Source organism: Equus przewalskii, chromosome 15 (genome assembly GCF_037783145.1).
Source record: "Equus przewalskii isolate Varuska chromosome 15, EquPr2, whole genome shotgun sequence".
Classification (NCBI taxonomy): domain Eukaryota; kingdom Metazoa; phylum Chordata; class Mammalia; order Perissodactyla; family Equidae; genus Equus; species Equus przewalskii.
This window is the reverse complement of record NC_091845.1, coordinates 21302846-21323561: the sequence shown is the minus strand read 5'-3', so window position 1 is coordinate 21323561 and position 20716 is coordinate 21302846. Positions and strand designations below refer to the sequence as shown.

Sequence of the window (20716 nt, the reverse complement as noted above, 5' to 3'; positions counted from 1 at the left end):
ATTCATCTTCAATTCCCCGGCACCTAGCACAGAGTCTGGCAGAAAGCAAGTGTTAAATAAATTTCACATGACTGATGAACTGACTGACAGATTGAATGTGGGGTGTCTGGGCTTTCAGTTGACAATTGACTCATTTTGCCTGGGACAGGTTTTCTGAGCACATCTTCCATCGGTCTTCCTCCCCCACGCTTGCTATGCCAGTTGATCCTGGTGCAAGTCTAAAAATTCTCTCTTTTGTGCTAAAATACATATTGATTTTTATTTTTATTTGAAAGCAACATTTGCATTTGTATCTGTAAAACTGTGAAGAATATAAAAAGACACATAAAATCCCCTATAATTCTACCATTATTAACACGTTATTGTATTTGTTTTCCAAAAGGAAATGGAAATATCTGGTGTACATATATCAGATCTGGAATTATATATAATATATATTATATTTAGAATATATATTCTAATTATAATATATTACATATGTGTCATATATATAGTGCTTCCAAGATATGTTACTCACTCTTCCAGGACCTTTGCATGTATTAACTTATTTAATACCCAGCAACCCTGTGTGGTAGTGTCATCCTCAGTTTTTGGTTGAGGACACTAGAGCATAAGGAAGTAAAGTAACTTACCTAAGGTCAAACAACCAGTAAGTGTTGGAGCTGGGATTTTATCGAAAGCAGCCTGGGTCCAGGTCCATTCACCTACCCATTGGGCTACAATGTCTGTCTAGATAGAGACTTAAAAGCAAAAACAATGTTGGATTTTTACTGAATATATTATATGTTACCATTATATCATGAGCATTTCCCTATATCCTAAAGATTATTTAAAAACATACTCAGGTCTCAGCTCAAATGTCACCTCCTCAGAGAGGCTTTCCCTTGCACTAAATCTAAAGCAATGGTTTTCAATCAGGGGAGATTTTGCCCCCCAGGAGACATTTGGCTGGAGACATTTTTTGTTGTCATAACTGGGGTGGGTACCTTTAGTGAGTAGAGGCCAAGGATGCTGCTAAACATCCTACAATATACAGGAACGCCCCCACTTCCCCCCAAAAAACTATAAAGAATATGCTATCAAATGCCAATAGTGCTGTTCTTGAGAAATCCTTGTATATGAGGGTCCCAACCCCTCACCGCCAGCCACTTCTATTACATACAGTTTCATTGTCTTCGTAGTGCTTTTCAGTATTCTGAAACTGTTTTTGCATTTATTTACTTGTTTATGGAGTATATGTCTCTTTTACTCTTCGCTAAAATATTGCCTTTATGAAAGCTTTGTCTGTATTAATTAATTGCTATATCCTAAAAGAGTGCCTGGGATGTAGTATGTACTTAATGAGTAAGGAATCAAAAAGTGCTTAGCATTTCTTGCACGGTATATCATAAATTATTTAACAATTACCTCATTCAATAAAAATGTAGATTGTTTCCAATTTTTGCTATTATAAATATTATTAAACATTATTTTGATAAATCTTTTCACATGTCTATTTGTTTATGTAGGTTGAATTCATAGGGAAGGATTTATTGAATTAATGACCAAATTTCTAAAGCTCTTAATATAATTTACTAATTGTCTACCAGAAAGATCACGTCAATATATACTCACACCATCAGTGATTGGGAGAAGTTTTTCTGCTGTTTTCTGGCCAATTCTAGGTTTTACAATAAAATAATTAATTTTTGTCAATTCCAAAAGAATTTTGATTCAAGTCTCCAATTTTCTACACCTGAAAAGATAGTCTTTCACCATCATGAGAGGTAGAAGATTTTTTCCGTATTCATTGCCTTCCTGGGGAATTTTGTTACACAACTAGATTCATGGGTAATTCTGAAATCTCCTGCATTATACGGAATTAGGCAGTTAAAGACACACATTCTGTGTTTATAGATCAATAAGTTCTTGTTGAAAAATATTTATTGGATGATTGATGATTGGATTTGATTTATTTGGCTGGTTCTTGTCTTTGTGTCATGTGGGCTCTGAGGTGACATATCATTTGACAGCCTTTCAGGCCCCCTGTGGGCTTCTAGGCCTTGAAGGGTTAGTATCCATCTGTGATATGCCTGTATAAATTTAAGATAGGGATAAATCTATACAGAGGCCCTGGAGAGGCCAGAAGTCAAGCCACAATAGAAGGAAGAGGCAAGAGGTAAGAGGAGGAAGTGAGTGGAGAAGCAATCACATGCTTGTTCACAGCTCCTTTTGCCCATCGTGTGCCCAATGTATCATGGAATCTATCAAAGGCCTAACTGGGGGCTTAAGATCTATTTTCCTGGTGGACCATCTGGTGAAAGTTTAGCCCAATGGTCTCCAAAGTGGCATATATATACCTAGGGAAGGTACCAGTCTATCCAACGGGGTTGGAGCATCTAATCTACATTTATTATTTTTTAAAATCCTGACATTGTAGGTATTTTCATATTTTATAATGTATATAGCAGTTAATACAGCAGCATATGTATCCATTGTGTGTGTGTGCATATACATATACATAAGATGGGCTTGCTATTTTCCCCTTTTTTTACTGACAAAGATTTACAATAAAAACTTTGGAGACTACTGGTGTGAGTAATAGACTCAACTCTCTACATCCCTCTTCACCTGAAGAAAATTCAATTTTCTTATGCTTGCATTGGTACCCAGGGTGTGGTTGCTGGAACATTTACAGCCACAGCAGCTGCAGTAGTGGCCTGAGTAGACTTTTCCTCTGAGTTTCTATAGTGGTAACCGGATTAACAGACTCTATTCTGGAAGTACTTGGGTGGCGTAACACCTCCCAGCAGAACTATTCCTGACAAGGATGTGCAGATGGAAATGCATATTTATGTCACTTAAAGCCTACCAGAGACACAAGGATTTGAGCTATAACAATAAATAGAAAAAAAAATCTCCAGCGTTTTTGGTAACCCATACTCAAGTGCATTGACTGTGCTTGGCGAAAGACCTACAGTTTGCTCTTTGTCCAAGCATAAAATATTCAGCATTCCAGCCTGTTAAGGTAGACTATTCTGAATATATTTTAGAGTGTTAAAACAAGCTAGCACAAAGTTAGGTTAAAATTTCAGGTCTTAAAAATAACAGGACAATTCTATGAAGTGTTTGGGCCATTTCAAGGAAAAAAAAAGTCTCCTTTATAAAAGAGTGTTCATTTGTTTCATTTACTAATAATGATAAGTTTTATAAAATTATTTCCAAAGGTCAAATAGTCATTGCAGTCAAGGCTTCCAAGTTTAAAATAGTCTTTACAGCATTCCTTGATACTCTTTCTTCTAGCTTCCTCCTATAACACCTCTGACGATAGAGAAAATGAAAAATGCTCACATCCACAAAACGTGGGTCTGGGAAAAATTTACACTTCATATCAAACCCATCAGAAGTGAGCTGAAGAATCCCATGAGTCTGGCTCTGCTGAGAGTGAGGTGAACATCCTTTGTGTCCCCTCTTCCTGGTTCAGAAATCACCAGAAAACTGGGCTGCCACCTTTTTGGAAGAGGTATGCTTTTTGATCTGACCAGAGAGCCACAGTTTTTTGTCACTCTCACCAATCCAGATATAGTTTGTTACAATAAACAGAAGAAGATTTTCAAAAATTGTTTGAGGCTCTCCTTAGGTTGCACAAAGAACTCTGAAGAAAAGAGGAGATATCTTAAGGAGCAAAAAATTGAGATGAAAAACCTACAGGATAGATCCAAAGGGACACGGTGAAGTAAGAAAGATTCTGAAGAAGTCAAAATTGTAATTACAGAATTAAAATCTAAATTAGGGGCAGTAAAACACAGAATTGACACTGCAGAAAATACCAATGGTAATGTGGAGAGCAAGTGTGAAAGCCCTTCCCATGGTTAAAAAGCAAAGGACAAAGTATTAAAGTTATAATGATAAAAATGATGGTGGATCTAGAGGTCAGGGCACAGAGATCTTACCCAAGACATAAAGAGTTTTCTAAAGAGGGAAAAACCAAAACAATTTAAATATAAACTTTGTTCAAAGATAATCCTGAAGTGTATGTTCTAAGTAGAAACAATTTTTGTGTGTACCTCACTGCTAAAAATTTAGTGAAAAGGGACCCACAGTCCTGGAAAGTATTTGAGTTATGAAAATAAAGATCATTTTCAAGCACCCAGACGAGCAAAACTAGGTCATGGAAGAGAAGTGTCCTGAGGTTGTCACCCAATTATTCCTGCACAAAATTAAATGCCAAACAATGGTGCGACATTTTTAAAACTTTGAGGGAATAAGATTATGCCTTGATAATTTTATCCTCAGTCAACTTGTCTTCTGTGTGAAAGTACAGTAAGGTGTTCTCATCATATGTGGTCAGAAGAAAATACACTACTCTTAAAATCCCAACAAAACCTTTCTTGAAAAAATTATTTGAAGTCATATTTTCACTTCCTGAGACAGCAAAATAAGATTAGGAGTGGAAGTTTTAAGAAGCTGAGGCAAGGAAAGAATGACTTACTGTCCTGAGGAACCATCAATTGGTACCAAATTGAAATTACAATGAAAGCGTTGAGGTGAGTTTCAGCATTCAGAACTAACTCTGACGAATGGCGACAGAACCAGAAACCAGAAATGTGTGGCAGTGTCGGGTCTCCTTTTAGGATGGTGTCTGGGTGTAATGTACAAGGCAATCTTTGCATCATTAATTTTTATTCTTCATTATGGCGGTAACCTGGAAATTGCATGTAAGAAAGATTCTCTGACAAAACCTCCACTCACGAAAGTATTTTCTGAATTTTCCAAATGTTTGTAATGAGCACGTGTTTTCCAAATTTCTCGAATCTTGCAAGTTTTCTTAAATGAGCATTTCAATGGAAAAGGCCTTCATAAAAGCTAAGAAAAACATTTTTCTTCATTGAAGAAATATTCCTTTTCAAAATAAGTTAAAAATAGGGATCTTTAAAATGAGTGTATTAAGGTACTAATGTGATGATATAGATTAGAAACCAAGATGGTCAAATGGAAACATTAGTGGCTGGAGTGGTCAGTGTGCCTACACTGATGCATTGATAGCTGTAGTCTTTGGAAAGCGTTATAAGTATTTCCTTTGTTTAATGAAAGGAATGATGAAGGTGAGTATTGTAGGTCTTTATTCTTTAGTGATTCTCCAAAATATTTTCATAAAGAAAGGAGGAAGAGAAAACTAGGGCATTTTGGAGAAGGCCCTGGAGCTAGTGAATATTTGAGTGAGGAACCCATCTCAGAATTATGCGGGATGCTAAAGAGGTCAGAAGGAGGGCAGCGACCAGCACAATAATAACAAGGCTGTACAGCACTTTCAATTCACACAGCGTTTTCATAGCCACAATCTCATCTGATCTGCAGCTCTTTTCCTCCGGACGGCACCCTCCCACACACATACATTTGCGTTTCCCAATTTTGTGAATGCCCTTTACAAGAATCATTCTTTCTGCTTAGAGTTCCCTTCTTCCTGTCTCACCTCTCTGGACTCCGAATCATGACTCAAGACTCAGAGGCAATGATATTTTATTTACACAAGAACTGTTTGTCAATTGCTACTGTACTTGGAAATCCTGCCAGGTACGGGGAAGATGGAGATGAATGAAACCGGTTTCCTGCCCTCATGGACATTTCACCGTCTCTGAAGCCTTCCTTGATTTGCTAAATAGAAGGTCACTTCTATGCTTCCATGGCGTTCTGTTATAAGCATGTCTTTCCCACTATGAGGGAAGCGGCCTATCCCTTGGTATCCTGAGCTTGGTGCAATGCTCGGCATAAAGGTTGAATGAATGTAGACATCTATCAGCTTACTAAGTGGTAGGTATGGAAATGTTTAAATTCTGGTTCTCTAGCTTCTACTCCTATGCACTTTCCCTGTGTTATATCGCATCCCAAACAGGCACAATAATAGCCAGCACTGGTGAAATATTTCCAGGTAAGAAGTTTTCAGGTATGAAGTTCTTTGGAAACTGAATAGTATTATAGAATTTTGGATGTGGAATAAACCGTAGATGTCAGTTATTTTCATCTCCTACACACCAATTCATCCATTCATTCATTCATTTAGCACCTGCTATAATAATAACAATAATGACAGCTAAGATTCACTTCACACTATGAGAAGCTCTGGCTAAGTGCTTTAAATGAATTCTCATTTAATCCTCACAGTAACCCACTGAGGAAGGTCTTATAAGTTCAGTTCTCCTAGTGAGGAAAACGCAGCTTAGAAAAGAAGGGGGCTGTGCCTTATTCATGGTTGTATTCCTAAACTAGTAAAGAGCGGAGCAAGAATTTGAATGTAGGCATTTGGAGGCTGCAATCCTTCCTCTTGACTGCTGTGCTATGTGCGGGAGAGACAAAGATGAGTGAGGCATGGTTGCGCCTTTGGGGACTTTGTGCTCTATTTACAGGAGGCAAACATGTCAACAGATAGACTGCCCACAGGCATCTCTTCTAGGCCATCTGTAACCTGATTTTTGTACCAATGTAATTCCCCTTAATGACTAATGGCTGGTCAGAAATCCCCAATGAGGCCAAGGTTCAAATGGAGGAAAAAAGGCAATGAGATAGATCTTGTATGATGGGAGAGAAGGCAATTTGGCTGTTGTCCCACTCCCTGGGACTCTGATGCATATGATTATGTCAAGCTATCATTGTTAAGGCGGTCTTCAGTATTTACAGGGCACTGCTAAATGAGATGATGAGTGTTGGTCCTCATCCCATCAGCTGGGTAGATTAATCACCTGATTCCACTTTAAGACCGTCTATCAATTAGGGTGTCCTAGAAAAAGGATCACTGAGCCTGGCTGAAGTCCTGTGTGTCTAGTAGGTGAGTTCTCTGGCTCTGTCCCGCTTAGGAAATAACAACAACAATATTAACCATTACCACAGCTGCTCTTTATGTCTTAGATTTCTCTAGGTGATTTTATGTTCCTCACACTCTCCCTCCGAGGGTATAGGACAAAGAAGTTCTGCTGGCCTCTTTCTCCAGACATCTAAGGTCTGAGGTAGGAGAGCAGTCAGAGCACTAAGAGTCAGAATTTTGGGTAAAATTGGAGGTGCTCTTTGCGACTGGAGATGAAGACTCTGAAATTCTAGGACCTCGGCTTCTGAAATACTTTTCTGTTGCCGTAAAGCTAAAGCTGGTCATTTCAGCTCACTGGTGTTTGTGTTTTTGTCAAGTGAGTTATATAAAACTATGCATTTTAAATAATTGATACTTATGGATTTGTTTGTGTCTGTGCTTATAATTTAGTACTTCGGATGGGTAGGCTTTCAACAAAGCGATTCTTTCCTACTACATCTGCTTTGGATTAATCTCACTTTAATTGAATGCCAAATACATTTGCAGAAGCTCAAAAGGTTGAAAACAGTAACAGAAGCTCTGAAGGAATAATACTTAAGATGGAACCGTAGGGCCTCCTGGGTTGCATAAGCTTCCTTACCACTGAGCTAATGGAATATTTCAACCTGAAATGAGCCAGCCATACTTTGTTTGAAGTCATCCCTCGGTGATGCAAACAAGCATAAATATACCAGGCGATTCCAATTCAATAACTGTGGCAGACTGGAAAGAGGATTTTTTCTCTATGAGAGCTCCATAAGTCATCCAAAGATATCGCTGATGTTTTAAAGGAAGTACATTTGCTATTGTCAAGGTTGCTCTCAGAAGAATACCTTGATGGTTGATCAGCTAATTGGGTCTAACTGGTATATGCGCATGGTTTATACATCATGCTGGCGTGAGCCCACCTCGATCTTGTTTGATCATACCTAGTATCACACCTAGATACCTAGGAACCAAGGACATACCTAGGTTCTCAAACTTCAGCATTCATCAGAATCACCTGGAGCGCTTGTCAAAACACAGATTGCTGTGGCACACTCTCAGAATTTCTGATTCTATACATCTGAGTTAGGGGCAGACTTCTAATTTTGAATAAATTACATGAAACAGAGAGCAATGGAAAACCTGGCATATCTTATGGCCAAAGTGCCACCTTCTTCAGATGAGTCTCACTATTCTGTACTATCCTTTTAGTCTGACTATTTCCAGCAGGATGTTAATATGTGAAAACGACACTTTGCGTCAAAGTTTTCATTTATTGTGCACCTGTTATGAGCCACAAGGGAACTGAAACTCAGAGAGATGAAGCAACTTACCCAAGGTCACACAGCTAAGACTCAAACCCAGTTTGTTGTAGCTCTGAAGTCCTATCTCTTGCCACCATCCATCTCTGCACAGCTTCCTTAAAGTCAGCTGAGACGGGGGTAGAGCACTGATAGAAATACTTGTATCCAGTACTGTGGGCCCATATATGCTTATGAAAGTGTTTCAGTTAGAATTAGAAATGATTCCATCTTTTCCTTTCTGAGCAAAATGTACTTTTCTAGACTTCAAGGAAACTAGTTGCAGTACCTCAATGCGGAAAGATCGACATTCTCTCCTCCTAGAATAGGAGAAATCTATTGACAAATTCTTGTACTCTGGGCTATCATAACGAGTCTTAAAGGCTGGTGCCCTGTCCCAGCTTCAACTCAAAAACTCAAGTCTGAGAAATTTCCTTTCCCGGCCTACTACCCAATTTTAAGAGCATCCCAGAACAGAACCAGGTTGCATGCAATCAATTTAATTCACATACAAATGAATATTTGGCTGCTGTGGATTCTTTCAGTGTGTTTTTCTCAGAGAGGAGTTTGTTTTTATCACTGTTTTACACCTAATCTTTGATCCTCTTTTATTGTGCTCTTCCTCTGACAGCACTTGGTCAATCTGACTTTTGTACTCTCTTTCCCCCCCACTCCTTGTGGTTGTCTTTCTTTCTTGACTAAAACCTGATTTGCTCTCTGCATTGGATATGTATAAGAGTGCAGCATCCATAGCCTTTGTATATTTCCCCTGTATCTTAACCTTTATTCTTGATCACAACGGACGCTGTAGGAAACACCAGGTAGGTGTAGAACCCCAATCCCCGTGTGTATCTTTATCACTACTAACAAGCAGAGGGAAAATAATTGAGTGTGGATAAAACCGAATTAGTAAACTGCAGGAAATAGCCAAAAGATATTTTCTTCTAAGTTTGTAAATAGGGCTTTGGCATACTGATTCAAAGTCCCACCTAAGGACTCGACATGGACCAGACACATTGCATTCTTCCTCCATCTTCCAAGGACATGATAATGGCAGATGGATAACCCCAGTTCACATGCAGAAATGACTCCATGCTGCAGCTGATGTTGCAGCCTCAATGGTTGAGCCTTTTTGCTTCATTATGTTCTATCACCTATTCTGGAAGCCATTTGGATGGGCTCCAGATGTTCCATAAAAGGTGGCACTTTTTATAAAGAAAAACGCTTAGTTTTCTTGTTGGCAGCACTTAATGAGTGTGTTCTCTGAAGATAGCAGAGCACCCTGCAGAGGATTCATTCAACACGCTATAATTTCCGCCATGCTTGCTCACTGTCTGACTTTACAACTGCCCCTTTGCCTTCTCAAGTGCCAGAGGCAGTAATGGGGTCAGTTAGAGAGCTTCCTTCAACACTTGCGAATCTACCCTCTGAGACTTCACTAGAGTTAAACGTCAGGAGAAAATTCACCCTTCTGTTTTTTTTTTTTTTTCATTCATTTAGAAGTTCACTCAGCAAAATGCCATTTCCAATTCTGTTCTCTATTAAAACACTGCCGTTGATAACATCACCGTAATTTTTACAGTTTTTTCCCCCTTAACCATCCAACGAAGAAAGGAGATGGGTGAAAATGTATGTTAAGTGAAAACATAATATTATATCTTCTTTTACTTTCGTAAAGGGTGTTAAAACAGATTCATTAGTTTTGACTAAATACAAGGTTTCCATGAGGATTTCGATAAGTGACATGACAATGTTGATACGTGCACTCAAGACAATGGAGATTAAAACTGTTTTGAAAATATATTTCTCTAATATAGCTTGCATGTTGGGAAAGTTACAGAATAAATATATGGTAGATATTTTTCAATGTAAGAAAAGGATTTTCAAGGCAGGTATGTCTTTTCATGAAACACCTTTTGTGCCATGATGAGCTAGCCAACAAAAGATTTTTTTTTTTGGTTTCATAAGAGAAAGTAATTTATAATACTGATATGTCAATATGTTTTTTCAATAAACTTTTCCCCAGATTTTCTTGAATTCTCGTCAATGTAAGAATTCTAATTATATGTCTTCCTCCCACTTTGAAAGTGGCACAAGGTGCTCATTTGCAGTTCTGCTGTTGAAGTCGTCACTAGAAGTGTCACGACTCAGTTAACAATGCTTTATTATTCACATTGATCTTTTTTTATAGTGTTCTTTATCTCAAAAACATTGTAAATCAGATATCTACCTCCCACTCTTTTGTTCATTTGCAAATTTTTATTATTCTAGTTTAAGAAAGCAATGGTGTGTCAAGAGTCAGTGTATACTGTTTATGTTCTCCTTGCTTCAGAATCCTTTTCTCTGTAAAAAGTGAAGATGCCAGGAGCACGCCTAATTCCAACTTCTTTATACACATTTGTAAGAAACTTTTGTTTCTCTTCTGGATCAAAAGAGGTTTGGTGTTTCTTGAATCCATGAAGATGAAACAATGGAGGGAAAATATATTTTAGTGATAAGAACAAAAGTCCTTTAGATTGATGTTTAAAAAAATATACCATTTGCTTCTGCCTCAGTTTCTCCCTCTTTATCTAAGTATATGGCTTGTACTGCGGCAATGCTATTTTACAGTTCAAGATATATAGTGGTGCTATTGTTGAAATAACTTTAAAATGAGCCCAATTTAGACAAATGGTGCTAGTGGAAAGAAGGCCGCCCTCCTAGGACTTAAAAATCGTGGTATCAAATCTTTGTTCCATCACCAACTACCAAGTTGTTCATCAATATGAGGCTTATGTAATTTAAAACAATTTGAAGGAGTTCATGTGAAACATAGCACCTTAATCCTGAATTCATCTCTGTATGGAAGAGTATGGTAATCATGTGAATTCATCAATCTTCATTAAAAAAAGATCTCTCAGAAAATGCCAAAAAATATCCAATCTAACAGATGAATTCAGAGCAACACAGCAATCAATAATTCACTCACTCGTTCAGGAAACATTTATAGAAGTTCCAGTAAATATCCTAACTGCTGGTAGACACAGAAAGATGAATAAGACCTGGTCCCTGCCTTCAGAGTTCACTCTTCAGTGAGGTGACAGGCACTAAGACAACTTCAATAGCAGGTGATAAGTGGATAATAGAGGTATGTACACAGTTCAACATGGAAGGATGGAAAACAGTATTTAGCAGAGCATAAAAGAGCTTTGTGGGGAGAGAGAGAGAAGGGACTGTGGGAGTTAAGGTGAAGCTTTTTATGTTATCTGTGGATTTTAAACTTTAGCCATTGGAGCTGTGGTTCTTGATCTCGGGGGGGTTTAGGGAGGACCCTAAGGAAATATGTGGATCCTCTCCTTGGAAAAATGCACCATATGCAGACATACAATACAGATTCCCCACCCGTGCCCACCCCCTCAACACACAAACTATATCCAAGTTTCCTTAACTCCTATTTAAGAGCCTGAAATAAAGGTTTTAAGTAGCAATAAAATAAGATCATATTTTTGTCTTAGAAATGCCAACATGGAGGATGAATTATAGGGAAAGTAGAGTGAAATCAGGATTCCAGTTATTCTTATTTAGCTAGTCTCCTTCAAATTAACCTGTAAACCAAGCACAGACTTCTCCCCTTCACCCACACTATTTTTCTCTGAGCTACTATGATGTCAGTCTTTCTGAAGTTTTCTGCACCTCTTTCTCCTCACCGAAGAAATAGGAGCATTTCAAGAAAAAGGACCAAATGCTTTAATGATTAATGGACCAAATGCTGCAGAGAAGGCAAGAATACTCCAGGCTGGAAAACAAACCACTAAGTTTGGCAATTGGGTGACTTTTGCTAGAACAATTTAAATAGCTGGGTAAGGGTAGAGGCAGGTTAAAATAGGATGAATGGGAGAAAACGGAAATAAGAAAGCAGAAAAGTTGAACATATATTGCTCTCTCAATAGGTAGTAACAGCTAAATACTTCTAGAGGCTTTTGATGGGCCACACAATGTTCTGTGAGGCTTTCAATGTGTATGCTTACATAAATCCTCACCTTAACCCCATGGGCTAACAGCTGTTATTATCCACATTTTATATATGAGGATGCTGAGACACAGAAAGGTAATGAAGTAAAGGTAAAAAGTTGTGAATTATAACTACAGCTAGTAAGTGGCAGAGCTGGGATTCAAACCCAGGAGTTCTGGTTCCAGAAAAGATGAGCTTTTAACTGCAATCGTGCACTGCCTTGGATAAAGTAGACTTCATAGGTAAATAGTAACATCATAGTAAAAGTAATATAATAAGTAATATTGATAATATAGTAGTAGTATAACAGTAATTAGTAAGCAATATAAACTATATGCAAAGGAGGAACTTTGATGATATCAGTTTGAATAGGTCACCCCTTTTATTTGGATAATGTGTGCTAAATATTTCAATATTTGGAAGTGAAAATGTGCAAACAGTAGTCTTTACTACCCCTAAGTTTTAGAAGTTTTGGTATGAAGAAAGACGTTTTGTAGAGGTGAATATCTACAATAAGATCTAAAATACTACAATAATTTAAAAATATTGAAGAAAATATAACACTATATTATTTTGTGTTTCACTGTGCCTGGAAAAATCTTTATAAACAAAAATCTTTTCTCTGATCAAAGTTTCATTTGAAATATAACCCATCTTCAGCATAAGTATTTTTTTCCTATCTCTTAGAAGGAACTGTTTGTCTTGTAACTGGTGTTAAGCTACCCAAAAAATCATGTTTCACTAACAGAGAGGTTCAGAGATGGTCTCTGTTTTTTTAAATATAGCACAAAAGTTTTGGAGAAGGATCCCTGGTATGTTTGTTCTAAGTTGTTTGTCCTTTTTCTGCCTTCTAGTTATATTGAATGAATACACATAGGAGAGGAAAATATTTCCAAAGTCAATTTACTGGAATTTGGTGAAACACTCAAGATTGTTTGCCTTTTATAAGTATAGTGCTAAAAATGTTAAAAATTAAAAACAAAAAAACAAGAGTTTCATACTTTTATAAAGCAAAATGTATATCCCTCCGATTAATTTTCTTCATTAATCATTCTTTGTTAGACAGCACTCAAGTTTCATTTGTATTATGGTTTTCTTTACCTACTAAGATATATAGCTGGGTTATACCACAAAATTCCTTAATTCATTCAGTAAATGGTATTGAGGTCTAATATGTGGCAGATACTGTACTAGGTGAGTAGAAACTCAGATAAAAGATGTAAGTCAGTTTTCACACAGCTTCTAGTCCAATAGCAGGGTCTAATAAAGAGATGCTGAGAATTCCATGTACTAAATGCTGTGACAAAGGTTATGGGGATACCAGTGAGAGGCACACAGCTCAGGCTCTGTAACAGAAGAGGTCTTCCCAGAGTAGATGAATTAAGAGCTGAATCTAGAGGAAGAGTAGGGAAGATGCCCTGTTTCTTTCATAAAAGCATAAAACTTTTTGCGAAAAATTTGTTTTAAAATTATCAGCATCCTGGTACACATGTTAGAAGAGGAACCAGCAAAGGAGACTGAGGAGGAACAGTCAGGAAGTAGAAGAAAAACCCAGAGACAGCCAAGGAAGGTGAGTGTGTATCAGAATTTAGTGGTCCACAGTGCCAGTGCATATATTAGGGACATTGTATATTCAGAAAGCTCCTTATTTGCGTATAATGGTGTAGCCAATGCTTCAAATATGGCTAAGGAAAATACTGTCAATTACTTTATCTTTAGCTCACAAAGATTTACGTTGGTGACAGAGACTGGCTGGATGCATACTGAGCCAAATCTACTTTTTCTTTCTGGACACACAGTGAAACTACATTTTCCCTCCTCTTTGCACCTAGGTGGGGTCATGCAAATAGTTCTGGCAGAAGGGATGTGGGCAGAAATGATGGCCCTCACTTCCAGGTTTGTCTCCTAAAATATGTCACATGTTTCTCCACATTTTTTCTTTACTTATTGGGAAACTTTGAGCAAAGAATACAGTAGTAAACCCTGAGAAGCCCCCTAGGGATCGCAGAGGCACAAGATGAAAAAGACCTGGATCCCTGAGTCACCACGTGGTAGAGAGCAACCCAGAAAGGTCTACCGGCGTTGAGCTTTGGGTGGCCAAGAAGGGACTTTTATTAAGTTAGGCCACTGAAGATTTGGGAGCTGTTTTTTGTAGCAGCTACTGTTAATAAATCTGAGTAATGTTATGGAATACAACGCACGTGTAAATTAATCAATAAATGTGTTTCAGTGTTTATTATAGAATACCAATGATAAAAAATATTTAGTATTTATTGAATTCCAGGATTTGTACAAAGTACAATATATTTATCAGATTTTATCCTATATGAAATGCTAGGAGGTAGGTACTCTTACTGCCATCCCCATTATAATAGTTAAGAAATCGGGGGCTTGGAGAGTTGGAGACATTTACTTAAGATCATAGAATTAACAATAGTGTGGCCAGGATTTGAATCCATGCTATAAGATATGAGAGCCATCCACTTAACTGTATATTGTCTCCCATTAGTGGATACCATAATACATGTTGAACAACTAATATCTTGTATTATTTCTTTCAAGAAAGTGAACATGGTTTACCAACACACAGTATAGTTCCCTTTATTCTGTAGATGAATGTAGGATATCCATTTCACCCTTAGTATAACAACAGAAATTCTTTTCACCAGTATCTTCCTTCAGAAAAATACGTATTTGTTTGTGGGCTGGTGTCAAACTCTTACTTTTGACGAGTAAAACTATTTGGTTCTCAAAACGTCTACCAACTCATTGTTATCATTAGGCAAATAACAGATGATTCATATATACACTCACTTTTCTAACTCTAGCCAAACGGATGTTTGAGTAACAACAGAAACCTCTCTTGATTTCCCTGATATAAGTTGTCTATTTATTATTTATCATTAGTATCTGGTTTCATTTAACAAAACCAAAAGGAGCTGTGATAACAGCAAGCTGTAATGTATTAGTCAAGGATTCTAGTGTTTTGGTGGATACTTCTTCCAAGTGGTGGTTTATCTATGGAACAAGTTATCTCATCTCTTCATCCTCCTTGGGCTTTGAAGGCAAGGCTCCATGATGACTCCAAGAGCCAAATACATATGCAAGTATGGGGCAGCTGCATGCCCCCGACCCCCATGCTTGTACAATAGCTTCCTCCTCCCAGGTGAGAGAAGAAAGTCTGAACAAACAAAGCTCTTTATTAAAAAGGTGAGCTTCAATTTGAAGAAAAAGACCACAACCTGATCACATTCTGCTCCTTTTCCCTGCTCACTGGCGGGATGGATTGACCCTTACCAGGGACCGGCAGCCCTTAAGCACAGCAACACTGACCACTGCTCTGCATTTGTAGCAATCACTTTTTTACCTCTCCTGCCCAAACAGCCCTATTGTTATCAACTGTAAATGTATTAAAAACACAAAAGGGCATTTTAGGATGTGTATCGTGCATGAAAAATATTATTGCCTAACAGGCTCCAATTGGCAAGGGAAAAGAGGTTTTACTGAAGGAAACAGCGGTAGCAAACAGCGAGCAGTGCACAGGAAGGTAATTGTTCCTGTAACATCGGCGGCGCACGTTCGCTTAAGACCGAGGCTCCTGCGCGGCCTCATCCACACCCAGAGGACCTGCTAGACGAGCCGCCGCCGCCTCTCTCCGGGATCAAGCTGTCAACGCAAACTTGCGTTCTTTTCCTTTTTCTGAGCTAAGCTCTGCCCCCAGAGCTCCCGACGCCTTCCTGAGTGAAAGCTCGAAAAGAGCTCCCTTCTAAATTGCATCCCGCGCGCCGCACTCTTCAAACTGACAGAACAAAAGAGCCAAATTCCAAAAGTCTGGTCTGAGTGACTTGTTAGTTGCGCGGGATGATTACCTCTTAATGGGCTCTGAGAACAGGCTGTGGTCGTCTCGACGTTGCTTAACTAGACCTTGAAGAGTCCTCTCCTAGTTAATTACTAATTAAGGTTGATTTCCTTAGTCAGCGAAACACACACTAAAGTGGGGGTGGGGGGGGGGAGAGAAAGAGAGAAGAGAGGGAGCAAAAAGAAGTCCCTACTACGCTCCCTCACCCTTCCCAATTAGTGGCAATGAAATTACTTGGACCAGGAGTCGCAAAAATTCTCATCTGGAAGGACTAAACAGGCTTGCCGTGGTGTGTGTGTGCATGTGTGCGTAGGTCTTTCTCCCTTTCAGAACTGATGCTACACCAAATAATAGCCCTGTTTTCTTGACGGCTGTTTAGCGCTGTGTGCTCCCAAAGCCTTATTGTCTGCTCCTTCCGCCCTGCTCCCCCCTAACCGTTAATGAATATGTTCGACTGGCCAGGGTCGCTTTATTATTCTGACATAATGAAGTGGGGGATGCGATTTCCAAGTTCTGAGGCTGACACTGGCAGGGTGATGCTTTCACCTCGAGGTGCCCCAACTGTATACTCGGCACACTTGGAAGAATAAACATTGATCTGCTTTCTGAGGATGTGCGCCATGTGAAATGTTAATGCTTTTAAACGACTTCGGACATACAAAGTAGCTATTATTACCTCTATTATTATAAGGTATAAAATCTCCGAGAGTAGCTCATCTTTACCCTTTATCATCATGATTAGTGCAACACGTGTTGCGCGCCCACTGTATTCACACCACCGCTCGTGGTACCGTGATGACATTTGGAGACAAAGACATCGATTCTGAGACTCCCCAACAACAGAGATAAGGACCATTCTCAACAATAAGGTGGATACATGTTGTTTTGTGGACTACCAATAATTAATGTTTATTCCTTCATGGGGCCTCGCGTGTTGTTATGGGGTGGGAGATTTTCCGCTTGTCTTCCCTGGGTAATTCATTCTTTTGCACAGAGAGAAGGAAAAAGTTGCCCATTGCCTAAAATCCTTCTTGCACTAAATTAAAATCATAATTGGCTATAAAAGTTTGAGGCCCCTAAAAGGGATGGGGTTAATATCCGATCTTTGGTTTGGCAAAATAATTTCCTGGAAAGTTTGAGGTCTAAAAGTGAGTTCCCCCCAAGCCTGGTGTAGGAGATGGTCATAGTTAAATTGCTCTACACAGGAAAAAGCTCAGATTTGTGGTTTGGGTGGTGCTGGTGAAGCTTGAGGGAAAGAGGAGTTCAGCAAGATGACAAGAGGCAAGGTCTCAGCGTGGAATAATGGCCAATGAGGAGGCCAAATGCCACAGTTAACAATATGGCTATCTAATACTTGATTTTAAGTCACTTGCTAGCTGGTGCTTTGATGGTAACACCCTCTTCCCTGTTATTTTCTCACTTTTGTTGAAATTTAGTAAAAATCTATTACACGCACAATCTATTGTTGATGGCATTAAGAATAAAGAGATTGAAGTCATATCCAGTGAAGCCAGCTGAGGCTCTAGGTAGACCTGAGTAAGATGTGGAAAAGTATTTGCAACGAGTGACTTGGGATCAGTTATGGGACAATTCTGCTTTCCTCAAGGATTCTAGACACTTGAAGAGAGGGCTAGGCTGACATCTGAGTTATACTTTTATTTATTGTTACTCATTCAACTAATATTTATTGAACATCTGCTATGTGCCAGGGGCTCTGATGGCATTTGGAAATGCGAAAGTGAACAGTACTGAGAAGATTCTTTTACTTAGTACAGCTGATGGTCATAAGTAGTGAGAAGCACATAAATCTACTTTGCTGCAATTTAGAAATTTGTAATGATCCTTTGCGATCTGCCCACAGGCCAGCTTTTCTATTTTCTTCCCCATTTCCTCCTTGCTTCCTTTGTTTTAGGCAAATTAATTTCTTCATTGGCCCCTAGTTTTTCAGATTTTGCTCAAGTTGTTATCACATGTAATGGCTTCCCCTCCTTTTCACCTAGTCAAATCTTTCCAGCTCCTCTTTAAAGCCTGCCTTGGACCCCCTCAGCCTGAAGAAACCTCAAGTTTTTCTGATTTAATTGGTCTGGAGTCCAGGCTGGGCGTCACAATTGGTAACAATCGCCAAGATGATTCTAATAGGTAGCCAGGGCTGAGAACCACAGTCCAAAAGTGTACATATAGTCTTATTGGTGCACTTTCCTACGCTTGCATTTTACTACAAAATTCCTCTGGTCCTTTGCATTTTATTCCATCCCCTATGGGAAGAGAAGGGGCCCTCCTCCTTTTAAAGATGAACCTCTACAAAAGGGGTTTGCATCCTTCTCTCTTTCACCATCCACAGGTGCGTCTGTATCCACCAGCATCCCCTTTCCCTGCATTTTCAGTCTCACTCTACTGACTCCTTCCTCCCTCTGCGTGGATGCTGAGGGCACCATAGCCTGAAACCCTCCCTGCACTAATCTCCCCATCACTAATTCCTCAGAGGAGTCCTTAACACATACCGCTTCATTATCCACTCATTCCTTAATCCCTCACAATTGGTTTCCATCCCTACGTAAATGAAAGCGATCTTTCAAAGCTCATGTGGCACTACCTGCCTATTTGTTTATTGGCTCCAAGTTAATCCCACCTGCCAAATATTATTCTTCCTAACATGTAGCTCGAGGTATTAGCTACCTGCCCCATTGACAACCAAAAATAATCATAAAATTAATTTTTAAAAGACCAGACTCCTTATCCTGCCAGTAATTTAACCCATGCTTTAATAGAAAGCTTTCTTTTATGTAAACAATATTTATTTATTAAGCAAGCAACATATAGATAGATTTTGGGTTTATTAGGAAGATTAGCCCTGAGCTAACATCTGCTGTCAATCCTCCTCTTTTTGCTGAGGAAGACTGGCCCTGAGCTAACATTGGTGCCCATCTTCTTCTACTTTATATGTGGGATGCCTGCCACAGCATGGCATGCCAAGCGGTGCCATGTCCTCATCTGGCATCCAAACCAGCAAACCCCGGGCCACCGAAGTGGAATGTGCGCACTTAACCACTGCACCACTGGGTCGGGCCCTAGATACATTTTTATTGTGAAAAAATAGCTCAAGCAATACAGAAGTGTAAAATTAAAAGAAAAATCCCCAATTCCCCACTGCTGCTGGCATCACTCTTTCTGCTCTTTACAGAGGTGATTCCTGCTATCAGTTGGAAATAACTCTTTTCCAGACCTTTTGCTTACATTAGTGAACATATGCATGTTTGATTTTCACTTAGTGCAAATGGGCCATCCTGTATTTATTAATGTGAAGCTGGATATTTTCCCTCATTAATATGTCTTGGAGGGGTGCTCATTTAGATCTGCGTCTTCATAGAGAGCTACTGTGCAGTCCTGCCTCATACAGAAGTGTCGTAACATATTTAGGCAGACTTTTATTGAGGAATGCTTAAAAGCTACCTTGCTGTTTATTTCCCACCCCTCTCATATGTGTGATCTTCTAACTAAATGAGAAAGCACATCTCACACTTTTCTCTCTTGGCCTCTTCGTGCATACCGTTCTTTACTTATTCCTGAAAGAAACTTCTACTTAGCCTCCAAAACCCAGCTCAAATGTTAACTTAGACATGGAGTCCTTTATGCTAACTCTAGCTTAACATGATATCTTTAAGAGATTTCCCAGTCCTTCGAGGACAGAGACTGAGGTTATTGTACTCCCACAAAACTTAACATAGGGTCCTACATGTGGTAAACTCTGAATCCATGTATTGTGTAAACAAGTACACAATTTTTAACCTTTTGTTCTCTAACATGTATGCACAGATAGGCTATAAGCACCTTCAAGGTAAAAACATATCTTAGTGTGCCTTGAACAATGCAGATACGTGATGACTTGTATGCCAGTGCTACAGCAACTGTACTGTGGACATGGGCAAAGATGGAGTTCTCCTCTCATCATATTGCACCAAAAGTGCCCGTCAGTCAGTATAGAAATGTATACACAGAAATAAGGATGAACCTACCAGAATCTGCAAGAGGATTTTGAATTGAGCTGGATAATCCTAAAAGAAGGGAAATTAAAAAGAATTATTTGCATGGATATCTATTGTTTTGTTTGTTCATTTGCTTTTGCTTGTCCAAGATCCCCTTCCATTATTTTTTTTCAGGAAGGAGAACCCCGCTTCCCACTGCAGGACCTATTCTATGTAGCTTGAGTGGAAAGGCCTTGCCCACCTCTGCTACATGCAGAGTGACGTGGTAACCCAAGTCCTCTGTATCCTAGCCATAGTGTTTGTATGGGATGGTTGAGAGTCAGGTAGTACCCATCAGGGTGTTCTCTGAGGCTTGAGATTAGCATGCTGAGGATGAGTCTGCTCCTGCTTTGTGTGGTGGAAAGATAATGTACGCTCATGACTGACAGAAACCATCCTTCCTACCATGTGTTAAAAGTCTGAGAACAAAGCCAAAACAAGGGGCCAAAGAGCCTAGAAAATAAGGTAAAGGCGGAGCACTGAATTCCTCTTTGGGTCCCTGGACTTACTTGCTTCGGAAGCTTGTCTACCTGAACATCCTAAATATGTGAGTCTACAAATGCCCTTTACCGAAGCTAAGTTGTCTTTCCATGATCCATAATGGAAAGAGACTCACAAAATTGTATAGGAAGTTTAATTAATTTTGGATATCTCTTCTGACTCTATTTTCTTCTTATCTCTTTTTAAAGCATGTATCCTGATGAAATTCTCTAAATTTAATTGTTTAGTCTCTGCTTTCTA

General features: G+C 39.1%; 1 protein-coding gene across 3 annotated transcripts in view; it reads right to left on the bottom strand.

The window, feature by feature from the left end:
* MDFIC2 (MyoD family inhibitor domain containing 2) overlaps positions 1 to 20716 on the bottom strand; it is a 101477-nt gene that overhangs the window by 19392 nt on the left and 61369 nt on the right. For 2 of the 3 annotated variants that reach the window (XM_070576818.1, XM_070576815.1), the window contains exon 3: positions 19967 to 20005. The exons of the other annotated variant lie outside the window; for it this stretch is intronic. In XM_070576818.1, the coding sequence (XP_070432919.1) occupies positions 19967 to 20005 (39 nt within the window). The remainder of the gene's footprint in view (positions 1 to 19966; positions 20006 to 20716) is intronic. 3 annotated transcript variants of the gene reach the window in all.